The sequence below is a fragment of the Acanthochromis polyacanthus genome, chromosome 19 (genome assembly GCF_021347895.1).
Source record: "Acanthochromis polyacanthus isolate Apoly-LR-REF ecotype Palm Island chromosome 19, KAUST_Apoly_ChrSc, whole genome shotgun sequence".
NCBI lineage: Eukaryota > Metazoa > Chordata > Actinopteri > Pomacentridae > Acanthochromis > Acanthochromis polyacanthus.
Genome location: NC_067131.1, coordinates 203425 through 217710, shown reverse-complemented (window position 1 = coordinate 217710; position 14286 = coordinate 203425). Strand labels below are relative to the sequence as shown.

General features: G+C 43.6%; 1 protein-coding gene across 2 annotated transcripts in view; it reads left to right on the top strand.

Annotated features, from left to right (window-relative positions):
- The first annotated feature begins 1837 nt into the window (after positions 1-1837).
- LOC127531062 (transcription elongation regulator 1-like protein) overlaps positions 1838-14286 on the top strand; it is a 41632-nt gene continuing 29183 nt past the window's right edge. For both annotated transcript variants that reach the window (XM_051939307.1, XM_051939306.1), the window contains exon 1: positions 1838-1979. In XM_051939307.1, the coding sequence (XP_051795267.1) occupies positions 1880-1979 (100 nt within the window). In that variant the 5' untranslated portion in view covers positions 1838-1879. The remainder of the gene's footprint in view (positions 1980-14286) is intronic.

Genomic DNA, 14286 nt, shown 5'->3' with positions numbered 1-14286 from the left:
CAGATGCCATCTACCCACCTGAATGTTCAGGTGGATCCTTTCTCTTCATCCACAGCCACTGACTTCCCTTTTTAGCAGCAGAAAGGTCCTTGATCTCCTGCCGATGAACCTTCCCACGTACTCCCATCTCCTGGAGAAACCTGGATGTCCAGGTGGCTACGAATCCTCCTCAGCCTACTTCTACTGGTCGGACCCTCAGCTTCCAGCCTCACTGTTCATCAGCAGCAAGCTCCATAAATCTCAGCTTCTTGTGCTCAGAGTCCTCCTCTACTGAGCTCTTCCAGGACACTGTGAGCTCCATGATGTAGACGTGAACAAAGCTGACCATGGCAGCAGGTCTGGTAACAAGTTGGTGGAGGTGATCTCAGGTGGAAGCAGAGCTTTTGGTCCAGGTCTACCAGCATCCTCCAATCACAGTCCAAGAGGACCCTTACTCTCCTGGACAAATGTTTCCTGCCTTCAGGTTGACGTGGGTGGAAGGACGTTAATACTCTTCTGCTGCCTCTCCAGAACCAGTTCCAGACACTTCATCACCTGGTTGTTCCTCCAGGTGTCACGGTTTTGGGTGAGGCTGGTCTTTCAGCCCACTAAGATGTGTCTGAGTGTAGCTGGAGTTGGGCAGAGTGAGCATGAATATATATTAAATCCTGACATTCCCCCTTTATGGAATATTAAGAACATTTTCCCAAATGGATAAACTTTCATCAGAACTGTTAAAACTGCATCCGTGAGGCTTCACTTGAATGGAAACATGATGTCTTTGTAAAATGTGCTTCTTTAACGTGAGATCTGTTGAAATTAAACATGACTGTCCTGATCTGGGAGAATCTTTAGCAGCTCAGGTGTGTTTTCGCCATCAGCTTGTTCTACCACCAGATAAACACCTGATTGGCTGCAGTACCAGCACTGTCCTGCAGGTTCACCACATTCTCTACTGGTTCATTCAGAGATAAACATGACCGTCTCAACAGTTTAATGAAACTCAAACACTGGGCATTAACGAGAACAGCTACACTCTCCTCTTGTTTCAGATGTCGTCACCACCGGCGACATTTTCAGCAGACTGTCACCAGTTAAAGGAGAAGCTCGTAACAGCAACAACCCAGTGGATGTTCAGAGGTTTTTAAACTGCATTTTAATGTACAACAGGATACTCTGCTGCAGTGTGATGCAGTACGCTAAATACTGCTCTCATACTGAGCGTTAACTGGAACTACAGATTATTAAAGAGATCTTTGATCTCGGTAAATTCATCATTACAAGTGTTTGTGAACATGAGCTGAGCATCGTACTGCATAAAGCATCTTTACACAGATGCTTTATTGTTGCTGTGAACAGATTTAGGTCAGTGTTTCCTGAAAGGAGCACAAACATGTGGAGGCGGACTGATCTGCCAACACATCCAGGACACACAGAGATCTGAATTAAAGCTGGAGGTATGTTAGAATATGACTTCAGTGAAACCCCAGCTCACACCGTCATCACAAACTGAACATCCTCTGCAGTGTTGTGGAACTCCCTCATTCATTCTGGACCACGCCAGCTGTTAATGACAGACTGTAGGCTTTTGCAACATTAAAATCCAACAGCATACTCATGATTTATCTACTGTCAGGAGTCTGAAAGGTAGTGAAGCTAAACATGTGATGTTTGTGCTGAGGGTGGCGCTAGAGGAAAGACGTAGGAACATTCAACAAAACGTATATCTGTGCATGAGAAACCATTGAAGCTCTGATGAGTTCTTCCTGCTGAGCTGAACAAAAACATTTTGCCAGCCAGCCAGCCCATTGGTTATTTGGCCTCATTGGCCTTGACGTGCCATTGATGAGTTCAGGACCAGAATGTTTTTCTGTGTCCAGATCGAATTAGGAGACACGCTATGAAGCCCAGAGATCCTGAACCAGAAGACTCTTCATCCTCGTCCATCTTATCAGTGTCTCCTGTCCACCTGCCTGTCCTCACTGCTCCTCCTCCAACAGGTGAGTCACCCTTTCTCTCCAGCTTAGATATATTCTGCATTCACTAATCAACCAATATCAGGTTTTTTACCAGTACAGTCAATGCTACAGGGTGAGATCTGTTAAGCTGCTGACAGAAGAAAGCTGAAGCTGTCATTAAATAAGATGTGTGTCTACACCACTTTACTATCTACTTCTGTTCTGACTGATAGCTTTCTTTATAAACACCTGTATAAACATGTCTCACCTGTATAAATATGATGTCACATCTGTACTCGTGTTAACAACAATCACATCAACAATATACAGTCATGGAAACAATGATCAGACCAGCTTGTTTTCTTCAGTTTCTTGTTCATTTTAATTCCTGGTAGCACTAAAGGTTTATTACCTGAAGAATACCATGAACAGGACTTTAAATGCAGCTGATTCCATAATATTTTATGTCCTATTTCACATACTTCAGCTTCATTGTATTCCCAGAGTATAGAAGAGGACATTTCAAAGGTCTAGAGTGGTTTCCTGCTGACATTCAAGCCGTAGCACAACTCAGAAGTCGTCAGCTCTCAGAGAGAATTATGTGAAGCCACAAAGGCAGACATCGAAAAAAAAAGTGATGATTTCCAAGACAGCCGTTCATTACACTAAGAAAAAACAAACCCAGCGTGGTTCTACCAAACTGCTGGCTGCTCAGGAAACGTCTTTCTACCACCAGATGACCGTCACTCATCTGTTCCTGTGTCAGGAATCATCCTCAGACCTCCAGGGACCTTAAACTGAATGAGACTGTGGAGAAATGGGACTTGTTGGACAAGGACAGTTGGAAAGCGACTTGTTGAAGCTGGTCTGAAGTCCCACAGGACAGGAAGAAGCCCTTCATCAAGGAGAGGCAGAGGAAAGCCCGGTTACTCTTTGCTGGGATCACAAGGATGGACTATTGATGATTGGACTAAGGTTCTCTACAGGGATGAATCCAGTTTTCAGTTGATGTCCACTCCACTGTATGGAGAACCAGAACATTGGAACCATGCCTTGGCTGCTCAATCACCAGATCTAAATCCAACTCAAAACAAATAAAATGAGTCAGTCTGCATCCAAACCACTGACATGCTTTTTGTGGCAGCTGGTTTAACTGGTTCTACTGGTTAACAAAGTGGCTGAATTAGTTTTGATGTGATCAGTGTCAACAGTGAGCCTGTGGACGTGATCAGCTGATCCAGTTTAGTAACTCTGATGTTGCAGATGTTTTTAGTTTTATGTAACTGCTGCTTTAAAAACATCATCATTTATTGAACATGAAGGGATCAGAGATGGGTCCACTGAGGTGATGCTCCTCTCTGCTTAACATCCCACTGCTGAACCGCCTGTGCTGAATGCTCTCAGCATGTAGTACCGGACTGGTGTGCTAAAGGTTTTTTAGCACTTCAAATTGAACAAAGTTAGAGAGTCAGGTGATTCTGGTTCATACCTGAGCAAGGTAGATGTCTGAAGCTGCATCATGGGATATGTAGTCTGTGGTAGAGTGTTACTGTCTGACAGATTCTATCACCTCCTCATCGATCTGTTGTTCAGCTGCACCTCTATTTTTCATTTTTCCATTTTTGCCAATTAACATCCAGCCTGACATGATTTCATGCTGCTGTGGATCTGCAGCCCCAGCATCTGCTCTGGTTTCCTGCAGCAGTGAGACAAATCTGCAGCTCAGCGTGTCATTATTGAAAATAAACTAACAGCAGCATAAACTCTAACCAAATGATAAACAACAGCAGGCAGTCGAACATCTAGTCACGCATATCAAAAACTAATCTTTTCTCCAGATTTTATATTTCAACACCAGGAACCAGCGACTGAGCTGATTTTATTAGAATCTACACCTGATCAGAATCATGTTACTTTTAATATTTCAGTCTATCAATTGTAAACAGATTACCCAGTTTAAAGCCAAACAACTTCCAGTGATGTCTAACGGGTATTTACACTCGTAAGGAGCTAATTTATTAACGAGTTATTAATGGGTCATTAGTATTAATTGACCACAGTATTGTAGCTATGGGCTGTAATCAAAAGATCAAGTACGGCTGCAGGAGCTGGAGGTCTGAAATCAACAGACACTGGAAACAAGTTTGCAGCGCTGATACTTTATATTTTTAAAGTGCATGTGATAACCAACCTATGTACAATAACCCAGAAAAAGGGAAGGAAGAATAAAACCACAATATATACAATTTACAAAACTGCACTTATAATAACCAGTCAGAACATATTCTTTAAGTGCAATGAAACATCATTTGATTAGGTTCTGAATTTGACGTGACGGCATCCAAGAGCTCACAACACAATTAAATAAATTCTCAGCACTTGTTATACTGCCATGACAACCCACAAGGATGCAAGGGAATGGTCATAATGAAGTGTCCAGAAAATATTTTCCATACAGGGAAGGAATGAAAGGTGTGTGTGGAATTGGGGCAGTAGAATGAGTGTGGGGGGGGCAGGCTGTGACAGATCCTACCAGACCGGTAGGCTGGCTGTAATGTTGTTGGTGCTGCAGCAATCATGGGCTTTCTGCCGTGGTCTCACTAGCTCGCCATCTTTGAGTCTTCCACAAGGAGACACCTGGCCTATATTAAAATAACAGGTCCAGTTAACCCAAGGCTAATTACCTGTGCTAACCTCAGCTTCACTTAGTTCAAATCCATGTTGACATAAAATAATAATTACAAATTAAGCATAGGATAAATACACTCATAGCAAAGTACAATAACAATAAAGTACAATAGTACCACAGTCATAGGGTGACCATACGTCCTCTTTTGCCCGGACATGTCCTCTTTTGAGAGGCTGTCCGGCCTGTCCGGCTGGCGTTTGTAAAGTCCTTCAAATGTCTGGGTTTTTGATCCCCTAAATTCCACATAACGCGAAACCTCCGCGCCGCGCAGCGCCGCGCTCTTGAATCGTACTGCGCAGCACTTAGAACCCATTCTCTTCTATCAGACAATTTCCACTGCACACGCTGCGGAGCGCCAGCGCCGCGTCTCTGAAGCGCCGGCGCGCGACACGGCGCTGGAGATTCGCTTCCTCGCAGGCTGACAGGCAGGTAGGCACACTGCGAGAGAGCACTCTTACCGAAAGAAAATGCCGAAACGCAAATGTCATTTCACTGATGAAATGCGAAAAAAGTACCCCTGTTTTCGTCCGGGTCGTGTCAAATGGGAGGCAGAATGTACAGTCTGCAAAGCTGGACTTATGTCTCTGTAGCTAATAAGAAAAGGAAAAAGAAGGAAAAAAGGACTGTTGACTTGAGACATTATTTCTATATATTTTTTTTCATTTGCCATTAGACACATTATTGAAAATTTTTCGCGCGCGAGCTGGAAGTGTGTCCTCTTTTCAGAGAAACAGAATATGGTCACCCTACACAGTCAACATGCATGCACCAACCATCAACCGTGGCCGATGCTAATGCTAAAGACAATGCTAGCGCTAGCTGTGCCAGTACAATGCAGCTTACACAAGACAGTACAATGGTGGATGCTAATGCTAGTAGTGCTAGCATAACATTTAACAGATTCAACACTCACCAGTTCCTTTCGTAATTCACCCACAATGGCAGCAATGGACTGCCAGCAACCCAGCGATCTCTAAGAAACCACATACATAAGTCTCGGAGTGTAACACAAAGCAAAAGAGCGAACGGTTTGAATGTTTTAGGTCACTACAAACCTGCATGCAGCTGTCAGCCAGCGTCTCCCCACAGCTCTGAATAGGAGAGACGCTGCAGCTGACACAAATTTCACTCGCCGCGATGCGAATGGCTGAACGTGGTCACATGACTTAGGGTCATGTCGAGATGACGTGGATTCATCCGACTGCACGGAGAGCGTAAAATATTATGTTTAAATTAGAATTAAATAACCATTTATATTTTAATATTTTATATACATACATATATATATATATATATATATATATATATATATATATATATATGTATTGAGGCAGATTCTTCTCCCGTGTTACAGATGCCATGTTGGAGACAGTAGTTCAAATATTAAAACACTAAACGCTCATCAAAGCTATAGTTAGAATGCCACTGTCCTGCTGAAACAACAGCTCAAGTAAAATATAAACCTTGGAAGACAAGAATGACAACTTGAACAACAAATTCAAACTTAGAGTTAACAAGAACACAACACAGAACCCACAGTTGAGCTTAGGAAACTAAGGACATAAAATCAGGAAGACCACAGCGAAACAATGCCATCACTAGAGTTAGGATTGGGGTTTGAATTAATAACCCTCACCCACAAGACTGCAATCATCAGTGTAGGAGGTGAAATTCAAAAGTTCAAAACTCGAGACAAGACCCAGAGATGCAGAGAACTACAGAAATGCTGCAGAAGACAGCTCGATGCTAATGATGGACAGATGTGAAGAAGAAACAACCTCAGAATCCACCAAATGTCTGAAGGGAGCCCATTGATCTTAAGAAATGCCCATTGTGATTTTGGTGCACAGACCCTTCAGCTTCTCAGGGTAAATGTGGTCTACACCTGGCATCTTGTCTCAGAGGAGCTTCTTAATGGCTTCAGTGATACGAGCAAGTTGTTCAGACTCTGCCTCATCCAAAAAGGGCGTGCTGTTTGGGTTTAGGAGCTCCTCAAAATGCTCTTCCGAGTGTTTGACAATATTTCCAGTCTCGGTCAACAATTCTTCCCAATCGCTATCTTTCCTTCCTGTGCCGTTGAACAGTTTGCCAGATCCAGCCTGAGTACTTCTTCATAGCTTCCCTGAGCTCCTCCAACACCTGAGTTTTTGCTTCCGTAACTGCTGTGGCTGCAGACATTCATTAGAGCCCCAGCCAACTAGGCCTGAAAGACCTCATTCTTCATCAAAACGGCTTCCTTCACTACTGGTGTCCACCTACAAATCCTCAGGTTGTCGCCACAACAGAGACCAGTGACCTTCTGGACAAATGTCCTCACAGCTTCATCTGCAATGGAGACTTTAGACATGACCAATCAGATTCCATGTCCCCAACCTCCCCTAGATTGCACAATGAACTCTTCTCGAGGTGGGAGTTGTAGATCCTCAGTAGGTCTGTCCAGCAGTCCTTTATCTGATCCAGCTCTGATGATGTACCGCAGTCTGGTATCAAATATATTCATGAGTGACCTGATGCTCAAACACAGCATTCTGGTTAGGGTTAGGGTTAGTAGGAATAGAGTTAGTAGGGTTAGGCTTAGTGGGGTTATAGTTAGTTAGTGGGTTAAAGTTAGTAGGGTTAGGACAATCCATGAAGTCTAATGAAGTCAAAACTCAGGCAACAGGCAGCCTGTTATTTGTCAGTCAGTTACTCCATTACTGTCCGTGTGTGTGTGTGTGAATAATTAAGCTTTACCAGCTTTTCTAAAATGTAAAGTAGCTCATTACACTGCTGTTTGATTATCCTGAAACTGTGTGTGTGATTTCTCTGAGGCTTTGTTTAATCTTCTTCCCACAATCCTTTGCTCCTCTGATCCAGATGTGTGTAGCTGTCTGTTTCTGACACAGTGAGCAATATATTTGCGTCAGACATTCCATAAAAATCAGTTCGTAGAAATTGTCCTGAACAGCAGTGGCTGGAGCAGAGGGTTGCAAAGGGAAATTTTGCTGTTTCCATTTCCATTCCACGTATTCTAAAGCTACTGAAGAGAAAAGATTCACTTTTAAGAGGAAAATAACCTCCAACAGAACTGGCAGTGAGATCAGTAACAGATCAGAAACCTGCAGCTCAGCTGACAGATACCTGTTTAAAGGTATCATGCTGCACGTTCATGAACATCTGGAAGCAGGCAGCTTTACCTGCTGCACCAGACAGAATTCAACTTCTGTCTGCTCCTTCTCAAAACAGAACGCATCCACAACATCTGCTTTTTCATTTTTTTTTTATATTCTTGATTTGAATTTTTGATGTGAATAAACACAGTGATAGACTTTTAATAACTAAAAGGACACTGAGAACAATAAAGAAAGAAATGCATATTTGTCTTTATTGAACAATTTATGTCATCTAAAGTTCAGCAAAGATCCAAAACCTCAATTAGATCAATAATTGTTGAGAGCATTCTCTGTCCTCCTTAGTTTTATAGCTTGTGGGCTGGTCCATCTGTTGGAGAACTCACCACAGTTCTACTGTCCATCTCTTACAGTGTTTTCCAGACTGACTCTGTGATGTTTATATCAGAGTTCTGTGCACTGTTCTGTGTAGCAGCAAGGTGACATAGCTCGATTGTTGCATCTTTTCTTAAATGTTTTGAAGGTGTCTGTTTTTATTTTTATTTTATTTTATTTTTTACTGGAAACAAAGTGTATAGTTTCGAGAAGAATAGTGCACACAAGGGGCAACAGATTGAGACCGAAGTTAAACATCTCATTCCAAGTTGAAGAAAGCATTCTGTGGACAGAGAGCCGGAGCTAAGCTAACGGTTAAACTCAGGACTAGGAAGTGGAGATAAAAATCTTTTTAACCATCAATCCTCATGGGTAACATCAACTCTTCGACCAACTGGTGAGGTGCCAGTCAGTGTGCTTCACAGAGACCTGTCTGGTAAATAGCATGTCTGACTCGTGTGGATCCACGTGTCTTCACTACATACATGTAGACAGAGAGTCAAGAGTGAGTGGACAAAACAAAGATAGAGGTTGAAGAAACACGCTTCTCGATGTCAGACAGATGTTTTAATGACAACGATGAAGAAACCCTAAAACGATACAGAGGCAGAAACGTAAGCTAAAGCCTTCACTTTCCTCATAACAGGGATAATAGAGTCACTTACATGTAACGGGCAGAACAGCTCAGTACATCCACTCCAGCATGAACAACAATGAATGAGCGATAATCCCGCCAACAGCGGGTTCTTATTCTCTCAATACCACCTGACCTGGCATAACCAGAGTCCCCTAACGGCCGGTGGTGATCTCTGCAGAGGTCTATTGCTGTTCAGTAGATTTTTTTATAGATTTACTGTCTGGATGTTCAACTTTTAGCAGTCAGTCTTAGACGTTGTTATGTCCTGAGGAATTTTCACACACTGTTGCCATTGTGGTTTAAATCCCACCATGTGCTGCATGGGCCATCACTCACGAGACCATTAGAAGGACGTTAACTCAAGACCCTGATTCATTCATTGCAAGATCAGGAGATTTAAACCCTGCTGACCTCACCTCCCATCTGACTGGCTTTGTACAGCATGTTGACTGTCCCACAAGGAAGCAGAAAACTCTTGTTTCAACCTTCCACCTGGACACCAGGTGTCCCTGTCTTTTCTTTTCCAGAGCTGAAGGAGGATCATCAGCTGATGGACCCACACCTAGGATCAAGTGGCCCAGCTGCATAAAACCTCCCTCATTTCCATTCAAGCTCTCTCTGACAGTGTCACAGTCCTGCCCTGACTCCATGTCCGACTTCTCCTTTCCCCTCTTGTCCTCTCTCTCTTTCACCTCACCTCCCTCTTCCTCATCTTCTCTCCCTTGCTCTCTCCCTCTTGTCTCCTGCCTTGTCTCTCGGCTCCACCCCCTCTGTGCTGCGCCTCCGGCTGTGCTGGTGATCGACTCATTCACTCCAGCTGCGGTGGGAGCACAGCTGGGCCACATCAGCAATCAGTAGCAGTTAAAGCCTGGCTCGCCCCACCAGTCTGCACTGGGTCATTGTCTCTGCTGGCTCCATGTCAGCCACATTCTGCCCTGGCTTGCTTCAGCTCTGGACTCCTCCTGCCTGCTCTGTCCTGCCCAGCCTGTTCTCAGGGCTCCTCCCCCAGTCCTTGTCTCTGCTCCCCGTTGTAGCTTTCCTGCAGTCACCTGTCTCTGCTGCACGTCGGCAGCCCCGCAGTGTGCCGTCACAGCCTGTCGGCTTGTGCACAGGTCTGCTCCCCTCCCATTGGACTTTTCACTTGTGAGTTATGCCGTTTTGTTACCTTTTAGTCTTAGCCAGCATAGTGGCCAGTTTTCGTTTATCCCTGATTAGGTTAGAGCTTTGTTCGGTCTTTAGTTTAATTCCTTGATTTCTGTATGGAGATTGGTTTCCTTGGTTGTTCAGTCTGTGTTTAGTGTTTCTGTGTGAAATAAAAATCCTTGTTTAACTATCCATCTGCCCCCGTGTGTGCCTGCATTCTGGGTTCAAACCCCCCCTCGCCCATGACAGACAGGAGCTGTTGTCTCAGGGGTGTCAGCAGCATAGTTTTTGGGGTTTCTGTTTGGGGACTACCGGGCTGCACAGTGGCCTAGCGGTTAGCACTTTCACCTTGCAGCAAGAAGATCCCCGGTTCAAATCCCGGCCTGGGATCTTTCTGCATGGAGTTTGCATGTTCTCCCTGTGCATGCGTGGGTTTTCTCTGGGTACTCCGGCTTCCTCCCACAGTCCAAAAACATGCTGAGGTTAATTGGTTACTCTAAATTGTCCGTAGGTGTGAATGTGAGTGTGATTGTGTGTCTGTATATGTAGCCCTGTGACAGACTGGTGACCTGTCCAGGGTGTCCCCTGCCTTCACCCGAGTCAGCTGGGATAGACTCCAGCCCCCACCCATGACCCTAGTGAGGATAAAGCAGTGTATGGAGAATGGATGGATGGATGCTTGGGGACTTTAATACATAGCTTTGGTAGGGTTAGGGTTGTGTTTTTTGTTAAAATAAGGCCTGTACCTGTTTGGTTACAGTTTTTGAGCCAAGCTGTAACACATCCGATCTGCTGTATGCAAACAACAAGGAGGCTCCAGGGCCTTGGCTCTTCACCCACAATCTAGTCTTCCTTCAGCTCAACTACAAACCCCTTTAACCACCAGCTGATCCAGGAAGTGGACCCCAGAGACCAGGGAGACTCTAAAGGACTGCTTCAAATGCATGGACTGGAATGTAGTGCTTCCCCCCCAAGGATGACGGTATGGACATGGACACTGTGGTCGACTGCACCACTGACTATATAAATTTCTGCAGGCACACCGCTATTCCTGTGAGGATAGTATGGTGCTTTCTCAACAAGAGACCCTAGATCACCAGCAACATCAAAACTCTCCTCTACCAGAAAGAGGCCTTCAAGGATGTAGACAGGGGCAAGTTCAGGAGAGTCCAGCCAAAGCTGAAGGAGAGTCTGAAGCAGGTCAAGAAGGATGACAGGAGGAAGCTGGAGAACAACAGCAGTAGAGAAGTGTGGAGGGAAATGAGGAGCATCTCCGCCTACAGAAGACCACCAGCCAGGAGCAGGCGACACAGCCGACCAGTTCAACCAGTTCTTCAACAGGTTTGACACAGCAGTGTCTGCCCCACACTTCTTCAGGCTCTGGAACTCTGTACATGGCGGACTTTAAGTACAGGTCTGAATCAGAGGGGAGAACATTGAAGCTGTGTAGACCTACGAATACATGGGTGTGCTCCTTGACATGAAACTGGACTGGTCCACAAACACTGATGCCCTGTTCCAGAAGGGACAGAGCCTGCTGTCCTTCCTCAGAAGAGCTGCAGATGGTCTACCAGTCAGTGGTCGCCAGTGTTCCTCACTGTGCAGTGGTCTACTGGAGCAGCAGCTTGACTGATAGAAACACCAGGTTAAATCGTTTGTCCACCAATTATAACTGTAAGATTATAATAATGTTTCTCCACCAATATTAATGTAGGATAAATGTTTGCTGAAATGGAATTAAGGGTTTTATACAGAATTATTATATAGTCTTCCTGATATTAAACCAGCGAAGTATTTAGATTAGACAAATATAATAATGCAGCCTATGAAACACTTCTTTTTGCACTATCAAGAAGAGCTTCAGGAATTTTAAGGGGAATTATTTAGCTTGAAAGGTTATGTATAAAATTGAGGTAGCTGGAATCTGTACAAGTTAGGGACCAAGATGTGAACAACAAGACAATTGAGGCACTGAACTTAAATTTATGTACATTTATTAAACTAAACTAAACTAAACAATAACAACAACAATAACACACATTAAGACAATAAGATGGTGAGATGTGAATGATGGGAAAAGGGAGGAAAAGAGCACAATATTTTAACGTAACACTGGGATTAATATTACACTTGAAATAAAGAGTTCTCAGGGAAAAGGGATAACTGGACCACACCTGAAAGCAGCCGTCGGTTTGGTAGAAGGCTAATTTGATGGCCTGCAAATTTTATCTTTGCAAAGATAATCTGAGAAAGTTGCACCATGTTCCAGTGACCGAAAGGTACTTGTGTGCCATGATGATGATGATGCCTCGTGGATGGTCCGGTCGGCCTTGGTTGATGTGGGTCGGAACAGCGTGGACAGAGTGGAGCCTCAGAGTCTGGAGAACTCTTGGGTTGGAAGCCTCTGATGGCAAAGGAGAGTTCTTTCTTTGAACAGAAGATTCTGATTGGGCAGGAGGACTCTTAACTGTGATGGTAAAAGGGGACTCCAAGTGGGAAAAGAGACTCTCAGTGGTTCTTTCAGATGTGGTCTTTTAAAGTGGAGTTTTTCTTGTATCATAAGTCAGCAGGGGCCTGGTACATCCTCCGTCAGGGAGGGCTAATGTCCAGATGTCCCTCACAGTTACATTTTCAGGTAAATTTCTGTGGTGTCTGTAACTTCAAAAATATTGTAATTTGGTGAACATAATTTACCTAGATGCATTAAAATTATACCAAACATGATCATATGTGACTGGCAGACATGTTAAAGTTATGACATTGGTGCCAAAACAAATCAATCAGAGGATTAGACAATATAGAGGTTGATCATGAAGTTATTGGAAAGTTCACTTGTTTGTTGAAATGGATGTACATAAAAGGAGTTTTGTCCATAATTGTGGGATGATTATCTTTGTTGGTTCTGATGTGAGTTCAGAGTTCCTTGTTAGTGAGTGGAATGTCTTTGAAGTTTTCATGTAGTTTCCTGAGCCTGCTTTCCATGGCTCAGGAATCAGTCAGAATGCGCATTGTTGGCCATTAGGTCCAGATAGTGAGCGGGGGTTCAGACCAGTCTGTGTAGGGGCATCCTTTAAAGTTTGATCTGGTGCTCTCCTGTTGATTTGTCCCTTTGCATCTTCGGGCCAGATGTGGAAAGTGTCTTTGTTTGCAGTGTCTTGGTGTCTCAGCTCCACTGATCAAAGCAAGCCTTGACTCCACTGAGGCTGTGAAGGTGTTAAACCTGTTCTTGTCCTGTTCCACTGTTGATCATGGCTGGTGGATCCTACTCTATCTTGGCTACAAAACCACCCTCCAAATCTCTGTTCAATCATGTGGTTATAGTTACTTTCTGATGTATAGAAGAATCCCTTGAGGGTAGCATGACATCGTAAAAAACTGACATTGTGACAGGAATTCTTTCTGTTATATGTATAATTTACTTGGCCTCATTGTGTAACGCTGCCAAGCACATCTGAACAACCCTTCTGCCTTGAATGACCTCTTTCAGTCATCATTAAGAGCTTCAGAATCATACTTTCTGTGAATATCTTCATCCAACTGTTTTATTTTTGCTCCCAGATCATCTTGTTCAGTGTTCCTCTCCAGTTCCTGCTCATGTTCACATGTGAAGCTGCAGGAAACAGTGTCTTTTAAATCAAGGTACATAAATAATGTTCTATGGGAAGGAGAACCTGGGAGTTATTTTCCTGAATCAAGCAGCAGAAAAGGTTGGAGCCTGATATGTTTGAGTTCTTTTAACGTTACATTATGATGCTGAAATGATAAACTGTGCAGCCCTGATTCCTATCTGGGATGTTTCTATAGAGATGGTGCACAGTGTAGTGTGTGCATGTGATTAATGCACAGTAGCATTATAGTAATATGTTTATTATCATATTATTATACAGAGGTGGAAAAAAGCATTCGGACGCCCTTGAAATCTGACACAATTTCAAATACAATCTTGAAATATTTGTAGAAAAATCTTTTGTGTTTCTAAAGGTGTGGCTGCATTAGAACTGTGCAGCCCCCAAAATGTTCTCATTTTTAGGGAACCAATCAGTTTTAAGTTTTTAACATCTTTTTTTCGCCTTAGTTTAACATTTGGCTGTAAATGAACTAAAAGAAATTAAACACACACACACACACACACACACACACACACACACACACACACACACACACACACACACACACACACACACACAAAGACTGTGTGTAATTGGCTGAGCTCAGTCTGTATTGATAAGCAACTGATTGATTGAAGGACCTGAAATTGAGGTAATTGGCCACAGAAGCCATTAACACTGCACGTGTGTGTGTGCGCGTGTGTATGATTATGTGTGTGTGTTTGTGTACAAAACAGACTTTGAACTGAGAACAAACTGAACTGAGATCAGCTGAACATGTTGTGCT